General features: G+C 36.9%; 1 protein-coding gene across 1 annotated transcript in view; it reads right to left on the reverse strand.

Annotated features, from left to right (window-relative positions):
* LOC125372434 (flocculation protein FLO1-like) overlaps positions 1-18,556 on the reverse strand; it is a 29,704-nt gene extending 11,148 nt beyond the window's left edge. The window contains exons 1-3 of the mRNA XM_048382461.1: positions 18,466-18,556; positions 17,652-17,748; positions 12,839-12,925 (exon numbers count right to left, since the gene is read on the reverse strand). Coding sequence (XP_048238418.1) covers positions 12,839-12,925; positions 17,652-17,748; positions 18,466-18,556 — 275 coding nt within the window. The remainder of the gene's footprint in view (positions 1-12,838; positions 12,926-17,651; positions 17,749-18,465) is intronic.
* Positions 18,557-19,783: the final 1,227 nt, after the last annotated feature.

The raw sequence follows: 19,783 nt of genomic DNA on the forward strand, positions 1-19,783 counted from the left end.
TGTCTATTGAGACATGGCTTATGTGTGCCCCTCTTCTGCAATTAAGTAATAAAATCATTTTTAGTTGTTCGCATATATTTCTCAAGTATTGCTCCACAAAAAGTATGTACACCATTTACTTCAAAACACATATTTATTCTCCCATATTGTGAATATGCATGCATAAATGATAAGCTAACCCATAAAGCAAAACATCATAACAGCATTCACAAATTCTATTTCTCATCTTTTTGAACATCCCAGGGACCTTAAAACAGATTTTAAAAAGAAGGTTAGTTAAAGTGAGCAAAAAGCTGTGATATATCTGTGACTCCAACCTAGCGAAACTGATTGCGGCAATAAATCTCCTGCTTGCAGCAATAAACCAAGGCCCCAGTCTTCCTCCGCCAACATAACTACAGACCCCAATGGCTTTGCACTACTGCAGGAACAAATCTCAGCGTGTGCTTTCCCATGCTTCCATATTGCCATGGCAACTGCAACCAGCCAATGAGAGCACCTGAATCTTTTGCACCTTTCATTCACGTTCTTTGACAGCTGCCATGGGAACCGATGCCGCCAATAGGAATCTCTCACCCAAATGCTTCATGGCTTCAAGGAATTTGTGGTAGCTTTTTTAAGCCAATGACATCAGTTCTTTGATTGTGGGTTAAAGGTCATGAGGTCATGTGATAAGGCTCCAGTGAACTGATTAATTCCCTCCTGTCTGGAGAACACATTTTTTTGCCATGACTAGTTTGTTGCTAAAGTCAGAGGGTGAAATGTACCTCAGTATTAACTCCTCATCATAAGGACAGAGCATCTGTTAAAGTGTTAATTACTCTCAAAGAGACGGGTCATACCCAATGCTAAGATGTAAAAACATAGGGAGGTTCTGTTAATAACAACAACAAAACAGCTACGATAAATCTGATTGCTGGACTATATTATCTGACGATATATACCTTCCCATCATGCATTTCAGGATCCCACCAAAAAACATGATACTGCTGTTATCAGAAGGATAATATTTTCTTTAATTCGATTAGTCATTCAGATCTGGAAAGTTTGCTCTTTCGGGTTAGTGAAACTTTGAGTGCATTTCTTCATCATACAGAGATTGAGGAAGATACTCCAACACTTCATCAGCAGAAAGAATATGTACCTTCTGTAATTTTAATGAAATAGAAGGTGAGGAACTCTTTCTGTTAAATTCCCTCTCTACAAAGATCTGAGACTGGAACTAATATCATCACCCACCTTAGCTATGCACCCAGTATCACTAAAAATACTACTAAATCTACCATAACCTCCTGCAAACATTATCTCATGTTTCATTAACAAAAGGTTCATGGAAAGAAAATCTGCATCTCCTCTCTAGACCTTAATAATATTTGTATTCCATTGTGTACATCAATGTTTTTAACTTTCCGTTACAACTAGTCATGTTCATGCTTCAATGTACCCTGCTCCCTGTGGGTGTTTATGTACAATAAATCTTCCTCTTCTTCTACAGAAGGTCCACCTACACCAACCCATCAAAAACTCTGCTTAACATGTAGATCAGTGGATGATGAAAAGTACTATCTCATTCATTGTACAAAACACAACCAAGAACGAATAATATTATATAATGAATTAGTTAAAGAAGTTACCAATATAGAGTACTTTGATGAAGAAATCCTGTTCCAATATATTTTCTCCAATAACGATATCACCTCAACCAATACCATTTGTGTTCATAACTGCCATTTCAACCAATCAAGCATGACACATCAAGATATCCATCATTTAAAATATTTTATTCATGACTTGCTTTACTTTGAATTACCTTTTCTTTTATGCATGCACATTGTGTTTGTGTAAATGTAACTTGTACCTGTGTTTTACATTGCATCTGTTCTTTAATGGTATATTAACATTATATGATCTTATCTCATAGATGTATTATAGGAAAGGAAAGAACATGTAATAGGGGTGACCATTGGTCTGGAAATCACTATTGCAATAACTATTGATATTAAAGAAACTATTGCAATAACTGTGATTGTGATAAATAGCGATAGTTTTCAGTGTATCGTTTTTAGATTTTAGAGTTGAAAATTAAACTGAAATTCCCTTTGAATGTTATAACCATAACAACAAATAAAAAGTAAAGTTTGATATATGACTGATTTGTTTTTTCTTTACCATAATAATTTAAGAAAAAGAAATTTCCATATTACCATGTGTAAATTACGACCACTCATGATCAAAAGAAAAACAAATTTGAACAGAATTGCATGTATTTTATTGATATGGTAAATACAATCGAAACTATCAATATTCCTAACTGAAATCGATACTATTGATCGGAAACTGATTTAACAATTGATTTATTGACTTTGAGTACTTACCAATAGCAATGTATCGATATTTCGATTTATCGTGACACACCTAACATGTAAATCATGAAACGCTGAGGACTAAAGTTTCTCTTCTCGTATCCTACCTTTCCTTAGGAAAGGGGTATATCAGTGCCAAAGTCACTGGAATTCAACATCAGAAAATTCTCAAATGCCAGCTGATACAGATTCCATACACCGTATAAGGTAAAATAGAGTTGAAAATTATATGAATAGATCACTGACGATCATGACACCAAGTGTTGACGAAAAGGGTAAGCATGTTCTGCTCTTCCAGTACACCTGCCATTAAAAAAGATGTGTGAAAACTCCATGTAAAGGTTTCAGCATGGGATAGCATCAGGTACCATGTTAAAGGATGCAATGTCCAATGATTCTAGTGCTAAGACAAGTTTTGTGGAAAGGGCTCTCAAAAGTAAACTTTGGATAAACATGTAATCCTAGCATGTTCATTTTGACATCTGAAATAATATTACACATGAAACATTACTGAAGTTCATCCATAGAACTCGTCTTACTTCATTACTGAAGCAGCTGAAGAAATAGTTACTTGGTTTATTTTAATAGATCACAATTACAAACCCAGCTTCTACACATTACTTGAAATTAGTGAAGCTACAAAATATTTTAAAAAATAGTTGAATTACTTTCAGTGAAATGGTTCAGTACTTATATTGTTTCACCTTTTCAGTTAGATCGATACTCGTAAACAGATATCGTGAATATGCAATTATTTTCATTATATCTAATTTGTTATCTTGAAACCAATTTATTCCCCTCCACTGAACCAATCAGTTAAAAGTAATTTTACAGTTGTGGGATCTTTAATAGGTGAAGTTAGTGATGTGACTGGCTGATATATATTGCAGGTGATGTCAGGGCCACAACTAGCTGAATTCTATGGTCAAGAAACGAGTTCAGGCAAATACAATCATATCTGTGCAACAGAGACCTGGCAAAACATGTACAAGTGAATCCAATTACCTGCTTTGTGAGCAAATGCAACTGCACAGAGTCCATTAAGAAAGCAAATTCTTCTTAACTGTACTTTTTCACTTAAAACAATTTTCAAAGAGGGAAACGTTATTAGTTACACAGTGTTAATCTTTGATGGTTTGGGCTCTATGGGATGACTGAGTGATACGAAGCAAGCGAACATCATAAGCCACTTGAGAAGGCATCAAATCATGTTTATACCTTAACAAAGAGAAGGAAACTGTTCATCAACATCGTGTTCTGCACTGAAGAAGCAGTAAGTAAACATTTCTCGGCGAAACTCAGTTTTAAGACAAAACAACCCAACACATGACTAAATAATGCTCCACAGTGAAACTGTATGCTAAGGGAAGCGATCCTGGTATTTGGTATATCTCCACTAATGAGGCAAGATACAGAAATAGGTATCGTGGAGGTTTATAATGAAGCTTGAGATAGCTGTGTTACACCAATACTTATCCTGTAAACCCAGGCACAAAGCTTGGCAGTGAGATCGCAACTAAACACCTTTGAAGTGTGAACATGACCAACACTCGCACAACATGAAGAGGGTCCTATCAACAATGTCACGTCTGTGATGAAACACATAATTAGAGGTTTCCTCAAATCTGGACAAATATTTTGCATATCCATATTTATTGCATTATCTACGATTGCTTGATAAACACAATAAATACAGTATATTCTTCTTCAACAAATTAGAACTGTAGTATCATTAATGCAAATTGCTGTCAATACTTATAACACTGTTACATCACATGCAGTATCACTGTTATTCAACATGTAGTATTAATCAATGTTCAACATCATGCAGTATTACTGTTATATCACATGTAGTATCCCTGCTATTCAACACATAGTGCCAATGTTTAACATCATGCAGTATTACTGTTATATCACATGTAGTATCACTGTTATTCAACATGTAGTATTAATCAATGTTCAACATCATGCAGTATTACAGTTACCGGTATATCACAAGTAGTTTCACTGTTTCTCAACGTATAGTACCAATCAATGTTAAACATCATGCCAAATTTCAGGTCAAAATATGCGTCATTATCAACTAAGGCATTTGACATAAACAACTCATTGCTGAAGCCCTGTCATAGTCACCAACTAGTGGTAAATGAGTAAGATTTTTATGGTGCTCTTAGAAAAATATGTTTTATAAAATATCATGGACACCTGAAACAGTAACCACATCGTATCCATGTGAGGAATCAAACCTGGGCCTTCGGCAAGACAGGCCAATACTTTGACCTCATTGCTCTCAAGAACTAGTAACATTTACCATCAACAGAAGAACTAGTAATATTTACCATCAACAGAAGAATTCGTAACATTTACCATCAACAGAAGAACTCGTAACATTTATCAACTCAAGAACAAGTAATATTTACCATCAACACAAGAACAAGTAACATTTACCATCAACTCAAGAACAAGTAACATTCACCATCAACTCAAGAACTAGTAATATTTACCATCAACAGAAGAATTCGTAACATTTACCATCAACAGAAGAACTTGTAACATTTATCAACTCAAGAACAAGTAATATTGACCATCAACACAAGAAAAAGTAACATTTATCAACTCAAGAACTAGTAACATTTACCATCAACACAAGAACTAGTATCATTTACCATCAACACAAGAACTAGTATCATTTACCATCAACACAAGAACTCGTAACAATTACCATCAACTCAAGAACACAAGAACTAGAAACATTCACCATCAACCCAAGAACTAGTTATATTTATCATCAACAGAAGAATTAGTAACATTTACCATCAACACAAGAACTAGTAACATTTACCATCAACAGAAGAATTCGTAACATTTACCATCAACAGAAGAACTTGTAACATTTATCAACTCAAGAACAAGTAATATTTACCATCAACTCAAGAACCAGTAACATTTACCATCAACAGAAGAATTCATAACATTTACCATCAAAAGAAGAACTTGTAACATTTATCAACTCAAGAACAAGTAATATTTACCATCAACACAAGAAAAAGTAACATTTATCAACTCAAGAACTAGTAACATTTACCATCAACACAAGAACTAGTATCATTTACCATCAACACAAGAACTCGTAACAATTACCATCAACTCAAGAACACAAGAACTAGAAACATTCACCGTCAACTCAAGAACCAGTAATATTTATCATCAACAGAAGAATTAGTAACATTTACCATCAACACAAGAACTAGTAACATTTACCATCAACAGAAGAATTAGTAACATTTACCATCAACTCAAGAACTAGTAACATTTACCATCAACCCAAGAACAAGTAATATTTACCATCAACTCAAAAACTAGTAATATTTACCATCAACAGAAGAATTAGTAACATTTTCCATCAACTCAAGAACCAGTAACATTTACCATCAACAGAAGAATTAGTAACATTTACCATCAACTGAAGAACTTGTAACATTTACCATCAACCCAAGAACTAGTAACATCTACAATCAACACAAGAACTAGTAACATTTACCATCAACTCAAGAACTAGTAACATTTACCATCAACCCAAGAACTAGTAATATTTACCATCAACTCAAAAACTAGTAATATTTACCATCAACAGAAGAATTAGTAACATTTTCCATCAACTCAAGAACAAGTAACATTTACCATCAACAGAAGAATTAGTAACATTTACCATCAACTGAAGAACTTGTAACATTTACCATCAACCCAAGAACTAGTAACATCTACAATCAACAGAAGAATTAGTAACATTTACCATCAACTGAAGAACTTGTAACATTTACCATCAACCCAAGAACTTGTAACATCTACCATCAACACAAGAACTAGTAACATTTACCATCAACACAAGAACTAGTAACATTTACCATCAACACAAGAACTTGTAACATTTACCATCAACACAAGAACTTGTAACATTTACCATCAACACAAGAACTAGTAACATTTACCATCAACACAAGAACTTGTAACATTTACCATCAACTCAAGAACACAAGAACTAGTAACATTTACCATCAACTCAAGAACTAGTAATATTTACCATCAACAGAAGTACAAGTAACATTTACCATCAACACAAGAACTAGTAATATGTACCATCAACTCAAGAACTAGTAACAATTACTATCAACTCAAGAAATAGTTACATTTATCATCAACTCAAGAACTAGTAATATTTACCGTCAACTCAAGAAATAGTAACATTTACCATCAACACAAGGACTAGTAACATTTACCATCAACTCAAGAACTAGTAATATTTACCATCAACTCAAGAACTAGTAACATATATCACCAATTCAAAAAGAAGTAACAGTTATCACCAACACAAAGCAGCGTTTCACAAGAGACTTTTTTTCAGCAGCCCTTTCTGTCTGGTAGTCTGCTTACACTTAGGTAATGACTGACTTTTTACTGCTTCCTCTGCAAACATTCCTGGTTTATTTTATGACACTGCCATCAAGTATACTGCCTCCCGACTAATGGTTTTATTGACAACAATGTGAGTAATGTAGGATTCAGTGCCTGCTGTCGCCTGGAACCTGGGGTCCTCTTGGTTCAGATCAAAGATGCAACCCTGGCAGAGTAGTATTTTAGTGCAATCTTCATATCAGGGGTCAGAGAGAATAACATCAAGAATCAGTATAAACATTTTTAGACACTTCATTATCATGTTTTTTATGCATGTCAGTATGTATGAAAATGTGAATCAACAGAACAAGTTAATATACTTCAACAACAGGAGGTAGTTGGCAAAGGCTGTGTGTGGCTCCTGGAACTGATTGTTTGTTTGTTTGTTGTTTAACGCCACACTCAGCAGTATTCCAGCTACATGGCATCGGTCTGTAAATAATCAGGTCTGGACCAGACAATGCACTGATTGATGTCATGAGCATCAATCCATGCACTTGGGATATGATGACATGCATCAACCAAGTCAGTGAGTCTGACCACCCAATCACGTTAGTCATCTCCTACAACAAGCATAGTCACCTCTTACGGCAAGCATGGGTTGCAGAAGACCTATGCTACTGTTCAAGTTTGTTGTCAGTTTCTGTACCCTGATTGGATGTTCATACTTATTTCCTGTATAATTCTGTGATTCAAATATTGGAAATAAATTTAAGATGCCATGTACAGAAGCAAATTGAGATTTTAAGAGAAAAATATGTCTAAGGTGCCACAATTCGCTATGCAGAGTTGTGTCCCTTGGGCATGCTAGAAACCTATGATTGTGGGTTTGAATCCTGGTTTGCCCAATAATGTCTCTAGATTAGTCAGTACCACACTCGAGCTCGTCGGGTTCACCAAAGTGGTAAACGTCTGAGACCTGCATCACTTCGGGCTTTCCACCCACATCAAGTTGACACACCATGATATAACTGGAACACTGTTCGAAGAGTCTCACAAGACAAAACCCTGCTAATCCAGACAGATTCATTCCCAGAGAATTTATCCTGTTCACAAATCTCAGGACTGATGAATGATTCAGGGTCATGGAGTAATATTCTGTACGTAGGCATTCCCAACAGCCACTGAGGTTCACTGCCCACAAAACTGCAAACTTTAAAATGTGAAAGTCACAACATTTTCCTCCACCTAATGGTAGTCCTTTGCCTTGTCTATGAAATTTATATTTCTTAAATTATATTTTTATTAAAAGCCTAATTCAGTCCATATCAAACTAAACCAAATCTTATTTCCTTGATTCCACAGCAGAGGATGAAATATTCTTTTGAATATATTAAAGCCATGTTTTCATAGACTAAGTGTTAGTCTATCCCTATGATTAATGACAGACTTGATTATTCTATTAACTGAAGAAAGGCTTATTGCCTGGCAAGTGTATCCAATTCTCATCCAAACAAGGTCTTGAATCAATGGAAACAGCAATATTTTGAACCAGATAGGTTTCACAGTGACATTAAATATCAAAATTTTCATAGTTTACCATAAGTCTTATCCATAATTATTTGATTGGGAAATTATTTTTTTAAAACTTCATCTTCTTAGACTAGAAGTTTATGGGTGTGTCTACCAGAAAGTTGTAAATGTATATATATATATAAATATAAAAATACTTTGTTCTCAAACCTCTCCTTGCAAGTACTTACAGAGCAAGAGCAAGACAAGTTGCCTTAATGATAGCAGTATCAACTTATTAACAGATTGCGTGTCAGCTTGTGAGTGAAAGCTGTGAAACGCTTCACTGTCAGCAATATTTCGGCCATAACACAATTACCTTTATATAATCAAGTCTGTGTCAGACAAACCAGTGATTGATGTCCTGAGCAACAATACACACCATCTCATTACAGTCACACACATTTAGCTTGTCACAGACTCTTTTCAGTCAGCTACGACAAGCATGAAGTACTGGGGACTGTCCCGGAATCCTAGTCTGTCATACAGACCCTGAAATAAATATATCCAATACAGCCCATGCAAGTCCATAATGTTTGGCAAGTCTAGATTACTGCAGTATCAGAAAAGTCTGAAAATGAAGAAAGTCTTTGGGCTCCTTTTGATTACATTGTATAACTATAAGTTAACAACTGTTTTTTTCTGTAAAATATGTTCATTTCAGAGACTAGATGTTAGTTTCCCTACAGGTGCTATGATTTGTTAATTGCTATTTTGATGCCCATTTAATATTTATCAAGGCCAATTGATGATATCAAAATAGGTCTCTAAATTAAGTCCTTTGACTGTGGCACAATAGAAGTTTAGTCAGTGCAGGCCTAACACAAAATTTTTTTTATCTACGTGTATTTGTCCATGTGATATTTATACATGCACAGCTGTTTAAAGTACACCTGAACATAAAATTTATATCTATATAAAAACATCACACAAAAGACAGTATTACATATATTATGCTCTCAATATATGACAAAGGTTATAAAAAATTGAATGTTTCAAATTTATAGAGCAATTATGGAGCAGTTCTACGGCTTCGCCTTACCATAGTTGAACTGCCTCCACTGTCTCTGCCTATATCATTGTGCACACCTGTGTAGAAACCTCACACCTGCATTTTATTCCCCAATAAACTAAAACAACTCAGGCACGATAGAGGCAGGTATACCCTGTGGCACGAAAGTTCAAAGAACAAGTGTGATATCGTCTAATCCCTATTGTGTAAATGCCATCACATATTGTCATGTTTCTTGCAATGTGTCTCTCCGTAACAGTTCCCTGCTTGAATAACTGCTCATAAAGGAAACACATTTAGAACAGGCAGGATTATTCTTTCCAAAGTGATAAATTGATGATGATTATTATTAAATGGAGATTAGGTTAATTATTCCAGTGGAATATTACATGTTTTTCTCACCACCCAGCTAAGTAAGGTCTAGGATGAAATATAGGTGCCCTTTTACAAATAGGAATCAAAGGCTTCCCAAGGGATACCTCGTTCATGTGACGAGACTACTACAAATAGGCACATAGCTCATGTTTTCTCGGAGCCATTTCTGGTGTCCCCCGCCGTGATATTGCTGGAATATTGCAGTGAAACCATACTCATTCACTCACTCATGTTTTCTCGGGAATGTTCTCTCACCTTCGTTATAGTCAAAACATGTCAAAGAAAGACTCTTCAAACGTTATGAGACACAAAATACAAAACTGATAACTGAACATTGATGATTTTCAGATGAATATGAAGTCAAGAGATGAAATTATTCTGTTTGAATAACATACCAAATGCAAGTGAATGAAAACTGATTTGTAAGCAGTGTTACAGCAATATCCCAGAGTCTAGCCCAGTCTAATCAGTGGTGAAACGCAGCAACCCATGCAATCACATCAGTCCACAGCTACCTGTGGGCCCTCGGGACCGATGGTGACCCATCCCTGCTTACTCAGCATCTACTGGGGCCAATCAATACCCAATTCACCCACTTGACGATCAGGGTCCACTTGCACAAAGCAATCTTAACGCTACAAAGATTGCAACTCCCACAATTTAGCATGGACTTACGATAGTCATAATGCGAAGATCCCTTTGTGCAAGTGGGCCCTGTTATTAATATATTAATTTAAATAAACAAAGTGATGATTCAAAAATCCTTTATTGTGGGATTAAACAGCTATAACATAAGGTACTGTATAGTGTCTTTTGATATCAAATATTTCATCACAAGTTGATTAAGTAAATAAAAGTGACAAAACCCTTTCCATATTCATGAAAAAAAATCTCTCCTTAAAGCAGAGTCGAATGTAGGAGTCCGAACAGCACGTGTTTATGAATCACTATCAAATAGTGATGACACCAGGTGTTTGCAAAAAGGTGAGCGTATCTTTCCATGCCTGTTGGGCACAACTGTGAGGTACTGCAAGGGAGTTTTGATACTCATATTGAAAACTGAGGTTCTCTGCCCCTATCAAATAGTGTGAAGCCATGAACGAAGTAACAATTATCGTATCTCAGACATGCCTTTTGAGACTACGGAGAAAGTCCAAGTAAGAATAAATGACATTGACATTTCCAAGCTGAAGAGAAAGTTTTATACATCTACAAATACATACCTTCAGAGCTGATCCATCAGGTAAAAGACTAAGTAACAGATATATCGTTTCTATGGCAACAAATTATTTCAGACAGGCATGTTAGTCGGCACCTATATCTTTTGAGAACATAACAATGACTTGAAAGAAGTTTATCAGTAATTGCCTAATTATGTGTGTGAAAAGCTTCAAAGTGCTATCACACACATACTTCTAAGTCTTTTTAACAAGCATAATTACCAAGCTGAGAAGCAGAAGGGTGATATCCATCGTTCTACACAGGACCGGTAGGTATATCACCTCATAATCTTACTAATGCTCAATTATGCCTCAAAAATCGCGACTAACTTTCTAAGCGCAAGGTTGAGACAGACATTCGAGATTAAACACAACAAGAAACAAAGACATGAAATGTCTTAAAAGAAGGTGGGCCGTGTTACACTCCTAATAAATCAAGCAGTTGAATTGATAGTTTTGTGTTTATTGTTGTAGGAGAAGCAATAGGGCCTAGGACCTGTCCTTGCTTAACTACCAGCACACATGCAACAGCGCCATATTTTCACTTGGCCAGTCACATGAGCAGTCAGTTAGCGATATGACAATAGACAACATGCTCCATGATCCTATCTTTCATGTTTACGACCAATTTTGTGAATTTGTCACATAAAGACTTAGTTACCACAGGGTTACAACTTGGCCACCAAATGGTGGGTGGTGGATGTATCAGATTAGCTGAATTTTTTACATAGCATTGAGAAATACTTATAATATATGACTTATCATTTCTTTTTTCCTCTCACATTTCAACATTCTTTTTTCACTATTATGGCATGATCTTAAATTTCATGGTATAGGTGAGAAAAATTGAACATTGGACATAGTTGTCTGTTATCTAAGATGCATCCGCATGTTAAGTTTCAATGGTTGATGCAGCAAGACATTTATTCAGTCCAGACAAAGATGTATTGTTATTACATGGGAGACATGCTCAAGACAAGCAAGAATATCAAATAATTGGGAAATTCCTCTGCATCCTAGTCACTTTGATAAAATAATATGCCAAAATGATCAATAAAGAGATACTGAGCTGTCTTTAAAAGGTTGCTATAAGAAACAAAACTAAAGCTCAAATTACGAGTTGAACAATCAAAGTTTCAGTTTTTTTGGTAAAAAAATCTACAAGATAATCTCCATCACAAAATTTAACTTCTGTTCATCACCCCACTACAAACTAGACACATGCCAAATTCCATCAAAATATGTGCATGAAAGGACCAATATGGTTGCCATGGAAACAGATGTACACTTCAGCTGGAACAATTTGAAAACCTTCCACTGACCATTGGTGGATCAAACTTTCAACCACATTGACACCTCTGTTTTTTAAAAAACGCTATGGATGATTCTTCCCAAATAAAGCTCATATGGTCCACTGATCCTCCTTAACTTGCGACAAGAGGGGGGATTGCATCATATGCCAGTCACTACTTCTTATTGAGCATGAAGATAACGCTGCTACTAAACATATTTAATTATTCCCTCACTCTGTTCAATATCACTATCTGGAACCTGGCTATCTGTAAATATCGTAGATCTGGAAAGTTGGTCTTGGACACACCTACATTGCTATTATTAACCTCAAATCTCCAATTATCGCCAATGTTCCTCTCCTGACTTCCAGATAGTGAGTCCACCATATTTTTTATTATCCAGTATACATTCCTCCTAAATCAATGTGATTAAGTATAGTTTACTAGATTCACGTTCAGGAACAGTGTTCTTTACTGATATCATCCTCACAACTGATTACAGCATCAACACTAATGTCACTGTCCTAAGTCAGTCTACAGTTAATTGACAGATAATCCTCATGCTGCCCATACACGGCAAAAGCAAGTATGATGTATGAGAACGCCACCTACCTGGGTGTTGAGTTACTGTTGATGGTGGGCCCCCGGAAGTATCCGGTTTCAATGGGGGTCACCCATGTGGCTCCTCTCAAAGTGCTGCTGATGATTGAGAAGCACAGTTAGTCATCTCCTGGAATAACATGAATATTCCCCACATGATACGACCAGTTATACACTATACTTATCTATTGAAAGAGCTTTAATATGGCAAAATGTTACACTATAGCACTTAATAACATATAGGTAACAAATTGGTTTATATATCAGAAAAAAACAAACTAATGGGATTCATAGCAGAAAACTATTATGCTGATGAGTTTAATGTCAGGAAGGGCTAAGGTACTGTCTTTGTATTTGGGAACGTGAAGTACTCCAGGATCATATATCACAGGGATGATGTATTCATGTGATTAAGCCTTGAACATCGTTTGAATGTGAAGGTACTCTGACTATCATAGTAATGGGTTTATTGGGACAATGCCAGGCTATTGCCGTGCGTCAAGTCGAGTTTACCATATACTTAGCTAGTGATAATGCTAACATCTCTTATAACTATAGTTACTGATCTGTGTTTTCATCTCTGGTGACTGATAACAGCATCATTCAAAATGTAATGATATCGTTTTGTTTATGCATCATCACCATTAAGCCAGCGTAATGGTGTAATGTTTTGCCAAGAACAAACAACTTCAAAGAAACCCACCAGTGTATTGGAAAATTGCTTTGCCACTTAATGAATGGCAATAATAATTTCTTGTAACATTGTAATAATATAATACATACTCATCAGCATGCAAGTGCTTTTAATAGAGATCTGTTCAATATCATCAATAGCAAAAACACTTACAGCATCCCTGTTGCATATCAAGTTCAAGAAAGCTACTTTTTAGAATTGAAGAAAACAAGAAGTCATATGTTCTGGTTTGTTTGAGTGTCAGAATAATCACTGTATAAGCAATCTGCCCATGTGACTTCACATACTTATAAAAAGGAAAAGGAAAGCAGACATTTTGCCTAATGTTTACTATTCAAGAAAAAACACTTCATATCAACAAAATGGTGGTGCACTCACAGCATTGCCTGCCCCAAGGTCTCTGGTTATTCTGTGTACAAGCATATTCCATCCCAAACATCGCCATTCTTCCATTGAACACAGCATCTGAAGTGTACAGAGAATCTGACAAATCAGTTCTTCAACAGTCTCTGAATAAGAAGTGCCCTTTGCAAGAAAATAATACACATAAATACAGTAAACTATGGTCATAACGAACTCAAAAGGACAACTAATTTTAGTTCGTAATAACCGTAGTTCATTGTAAGTGTACATACAGCATATATACAACAAACGGACGGGACTAAAACATAAGTTTGTTATATCGGTCAGTTCATTATAATCATAGTTTACTGTATATGGTCTTTTTGTTAAGTAGACCAAGAGAATAGAATATGTCTCCTAGTTTCCTGTGATTAAAATGTTTTTGAATGACCGAAGTTTCTTTCAAGTGTATAACTTGGTATTGACATTCTTCTGTCTGCTTTGCAATGCTGTTGGGAATTGATACAGGCTATTATTTCATGAACCATGTTCTCCTCACAGCTAAATATTACATCTACATCACAAATATAAAAAACAATAAACTTTAACTTGACACTTTCAGAATAATTATTTAATTCTTGAAATATGTGGAAATGATTACTACCAGTAAGAACAGTGTTGCAGTGTTTGAGCGAAAATGACCACCCCAACTTACACAATTAATTAATAATGTTTTAATGTCTCCTTCGACATCCTGACTTAACATTAAAAATATTCTACAATTTGTACATGTATGAACTATATATATGCTTGCAGAAATGAATAACAAAAATATATGACAAAACGAGAATAAAAAAGTGCCCTTTGCAAGACAGTCGCTATCATTCGGTCTTGACAGCTTTTTCTACCCCGACCATATCAAGAGGTAAGAAAATATTCCCGATGTGTTCTAATCCTCTTACCAGATACCTGATCCTCCCCTGTGTATTCTTGGAGGAGTTTAATGGATGGTCCAAGCCCATTGAAAATAATCCTACGTCCCCTTGAGATAAATACCAAATAAAATGTGGGATCACTTGAGTTGTTGGTCATTAGGCTAAGCCAAGGTAAAAATATGGTTCTTGATTACAATCAGCAAATTGACACTGCATCCAGCTCACCATCAAGAGATCATCCAGCTCGCCATCAAGAGATTATGTCATGCTTCTGTACAGCTTTTTATAGGGTGAATTTCATGAAGCCCATAATCTGGGATGTGGTTACCTTCAATTGTTGTTATGTTGGAAGGTAATGTCACAGGAACTCCAGGATTTAATTGTTCTTGTCTCTACTATAGTGGCAATTTGCACGACATGTTTATATGGCTTTGTTCATTCCTATTTATTAAGGTTACATCTATGACGTCCCTCACATCAACAAACAGTATAGATTTACAGGGAGGGCTTAGCTGTAGGATTTGTTTCCAGAAACATGGATACTTCTATGTCTCGCAAGGATTATACAGCGTAGACAGTTCTACTGGTTACCTGGGACTGTGATTACCGTATCAATCATTCTCACCATCCTGTTTATGAACCATAGTCAGGGTGTTTGTCTGAGTCCTATAACGACAGCAGGCACTGATGTCTTATCATCTGTCAGTTCAACTTAATGTTCAATATATTGTTTTACTGCATTTTTTACTGCAATAAAGTTGTTTTACTGCCCTTCTGACTGCAATATAGTTGTTTTACTGCCCTTCTGGCTGCAGTATCTTGTTTTACTGCCCTTCTGACTGCAATATAGTTGTTTAACTGCCCTTCTGACTGCAATATAGTTGTTTTACTGCCCTTCTGGCTGCAGTATCTTGTTTTACTGCCCTTCTGACTGCAATATAGTTGTTTTACTGCCCTTTTGACTGCAGTATCTTGTTTTACTGCCCTTCTGACTGCAATATAGTCGTTTTACTGCCCTAAAATGACTGCAGTATCTTGTTTTACAGTCCTAACATTTCTGCAGTATCTTGTTTTACTGCCCTTCTGACTGCAATATAGTTGTTTTACTGCCCTAAAATGACTGCAGTATCTTGTTTTACTGTCCTAACATTTCTGCAGTATCTTGTTTTACTGCCCTTCTGACTGCAATATAGTTGTTTTACTGCCCTAAAATGACTGAAGTATCTTGTTTTACTGTCCTAACATTTCTGCAGTATCTTGTTTTACTGCCTTTCTGAATGTAGCGTCTGATGGTTCCACTACCTTGAAATTTACAATAACCTAATGTTTACACACGTAAATACATCAGACTGGATTCCAACATTAGTCTGAATGTATAAAACTCATCATAATAAGCAGAATCATGAGACCACCACATTAGTCCTTGCATGCACATGTGTCACAGGAAGTTTGCTAGGGACATGTCACACTCGAACATTTTTCACGATGTTTTTCTGATAATTATTTCTTGCAGAACATTCCAATGCAATTCCCAGTTTTGACTTGTACTAACTGTTCCTGTGCTTTTTCAGATGAACAATTGACTTGCCTGTGCATGTGTTTGTGATGGGTGCTACTGGTGGGGCAGGATATGCACACCTTTTTATGACACCCATTGTCATCACTATTTAATAGCGACTAATAAACACATGCTCATGTCATAGTTGGAATCGGACAACTGACTAAAAGCAGATATTTCTTATGATTATGGAAAGGATTTTGGCACTTTCTATTCACTCTTAAAATTGTCAAAGATCAGTCTGAAAGCCTTATTTGCACAATTTAGTAAGCATAATGAGTTACATGTGTCACTAGTGGAATATACAGGACTGTACAACCTGAAAGGGCTTGTACACCACAACACCATAGGTCCAGGGTTAACACTATCGGGCAGCTCATGAAATCCCATACACCCTGCTATAGACAAATCTTTCATGAGTTCATTACACGTTACAAAGAATTATTTCCTTTGAATTTCTTGTGTGTGACATTAACACCTAACTTGGGACCGTCATCGCACTCTCAATATGATAAGTGACATTTTTACTTCCATTTATGGGTAGACCGTTTCAGTTTGAATGACTGAGAGGATATTTCAGTAGTTAGCAAACAGGCAGTTGGTTCTGGGTGACAGTGGACCACGGACGTACATACATTCTATATACGTCTTTGAGTGGACTAATAATGGAACACGTCATGCCCCAGGAGGAGTGTCAGATTGTACATGGATACAATCAGGTTCAAAATAGGTTACAGGTTTCACTTTTGTCAACAAAAAACTCTCTGGTATAATCATTATGATTATTAGTGAGTGAGTGAGTGAGTGGGTATGGTTTTATGTCGCTTTTAGCAATATTCCAGCAATATCACGGCGGGGGACACCAGAAATGGGCTTCACACATTGTACCCATGTTGGGAATCGAACCCGGGTCTACAGCGTGATGGTTTCACCCCGATTACGTCTCTAGGTTTGTCAATACATACCCATGCTTGTGGATTTCACCAAAGTGGTAAACATCTGAGATCTGCATCACTTTGAGCTGACACACCATGATATAATTGGAATATAATTGGAAGTTATGAAAACTTTTATTGGCAGTGAACAATGTACAAAAAGGGAAACACGCTTATAGTGTCTTTTTTTAATTGATATCTGTTATCACAAAAAGCATGAAGCGCACTGAGTTTCAAAGGAAGGCTGGATGTGTTGCAGTATTCAGTGTTTGAAATCAAGGGGGGTCCTGGAGGTCTGCTCCTATAGCATCACAGTCGAGGGACCCCCTGAAACTTTAACTTTTAACATAAGGGCAATTACAAGGACCCCTTGACTTTCGTCAGTTTGAACACTGCTGTTGTGTTGATATGGAGCCAAGTTCCCTTGTGTTTTGTCACTGTGAGCTTGGCCCACTCCGCTGGACAAGCAGCACAAGCGGTTCAGTAATGGTCCATAAATTTCTGATCTATTTGCCAGAAGCCCATTTGCGTAAAATCTTTCATAATGATTATACCAGAGAGTGTTTTGTTGACAAAAAGTGAAACCTGTAACCTATTTTGAATCTGATTGTATCCATGTACAATCTGACACTCCTCCTGGGGCATGACGTTGTTCCACATGGATTTACCCTGTTACACAAACATGAAACTGTCCCTTTAAGACCTGCCACCACTCGGTTATAAACACGGTAGTGCAAAGTCCCTTTAAACACCCACCACCAGATTGTTATAAACACAGTAATGCAAAGTCCCTTTAAGACCAACCACCAGTTTGTTATAAACACAGTAATTTAAAGTCTCATTCAGATCCACCACCAGTTAAGACGAAACTATGGCACTGCAAAGTGCCTTTAAGAACCACAACAAGTTGGACATAAACACAATGAAAAGTCTCTTCAAGACACATCACCCGTTAGACAGAAATACATGGCAATGCAAAATCCCTTTAAGACGCACAATCAAACAGACATAAACACGGCAATAAAAAGTCCCTTAAAGACACCACCAGTCAGACATAATCTTGATAACACAAAACCCTTTTAAAAATAAGGTACTCCACAAGACAGACATCTTGTCTAACAAGTCACGAGAGTGCACGGTCATGTGACCTATAATCACATTACATTTATGCCTACACATGAACTTGGTGAAATACATCTCTGCATCCTGCGTAGCTAGCCCCCTTAACTCAATATTACCATGGAATAAAAAGTTGACCTCAAACATGTGAGAGGGGACACCCAGGAAATGTTGCCTGAATATTGTCTTGGTCTGAGAAATATTCAATTAAGCATGATCTCCCTCTTGCTAATCCAGTATGCATTTACTGTTGTGAAATACTTTCATGACGCTGTACCTGGCCAGGACCAGGGTACCTCCAGATCAACTGATCAACAGATCAACACTTGTATTATTTACAAATACCAATCCAAATTCTTTAACTTTGGTTCTCTACAGTTCTACACAACCACACCCTGATTGTGTGGACCACACCCTGACTGTGTGCATCACACCCTGACTGTATGCATCAAACCCTGATTGTATGCATCACACCCTGATTGTGTGCATCACACCCTGATCGTGTGCATCACACCCTGATCGTGTGCATCACACCCTGATTGTATGCATCACACCCTGATTGTGTGCATCACACCCTGATCGTGTGCATCACACCCTGATTGTGTGCATCACACCCTGATCGTGTGCATCACACCCTGATTGTGTGCATCACACCCTGATTGTGTGCATCACACCCTGATTGTATGCATCACACCCTGATTGTATGCATCACACCGATTGTATGCATCACACCCTGATTGTGTTGAGCACACCCTGATTGTATGCATCACACCCTGATTGTATGCATCACACCCTGATTGTGTTGAGCACACCCTGATTGTATGCATCACACCCTGACTGTGTGCATCACACCCTGATTGTATGCATCACACCCTGATTGTATGCATCACACCCTGATTGTATGCATCACACCGATTGTATGCATCACACCCTGATTGTATGCATCACACCCTGACTGTGTGCATCACACCCTGATTATATGCATCACACCCTGATTGTATGCATCACACCCTGATTGTATGCATCACACCCTGATTATATGCATCACACCCTGATTATATGCATCACACCCTGATTATATGCATCACACCCTGAGTGTATGCATCACACCCTGATTGTGTGCATCACACCCTGATTGTATGCATCACACCCTGATTGTATGCATCACACCCTGATTGTATACATCACACCCTGATTGTATGCATCACACCCTGATTGTATGCATCACACCCTGACTGTGTGCATCACACCCTGATTGTATGCATCACACCCTGATTGTGTGCATCACACCCTGATCCTGTGCATCACACCCTGATCGTATGCATCACACCCTGATTGTATGCATCACACCCTGATTGTATGCATCACACCCTG

Source organism: Haliotis rufescens, unplaced genomic scaffold, assembly GCF_023055435.1.
Source record: "Haliotis rufescens isolate VD_foot unplaced genomic scaffold, xgHalRufe1.0.p SCAF_4, whole genome shotgun sequence".
Taxonomy (NCBI): Eukaryota; Metazoa; Mollusca; class Gastropoda; order Lepetellida; family Haliotidae; genus Haliotis; species Haliotis rufescens.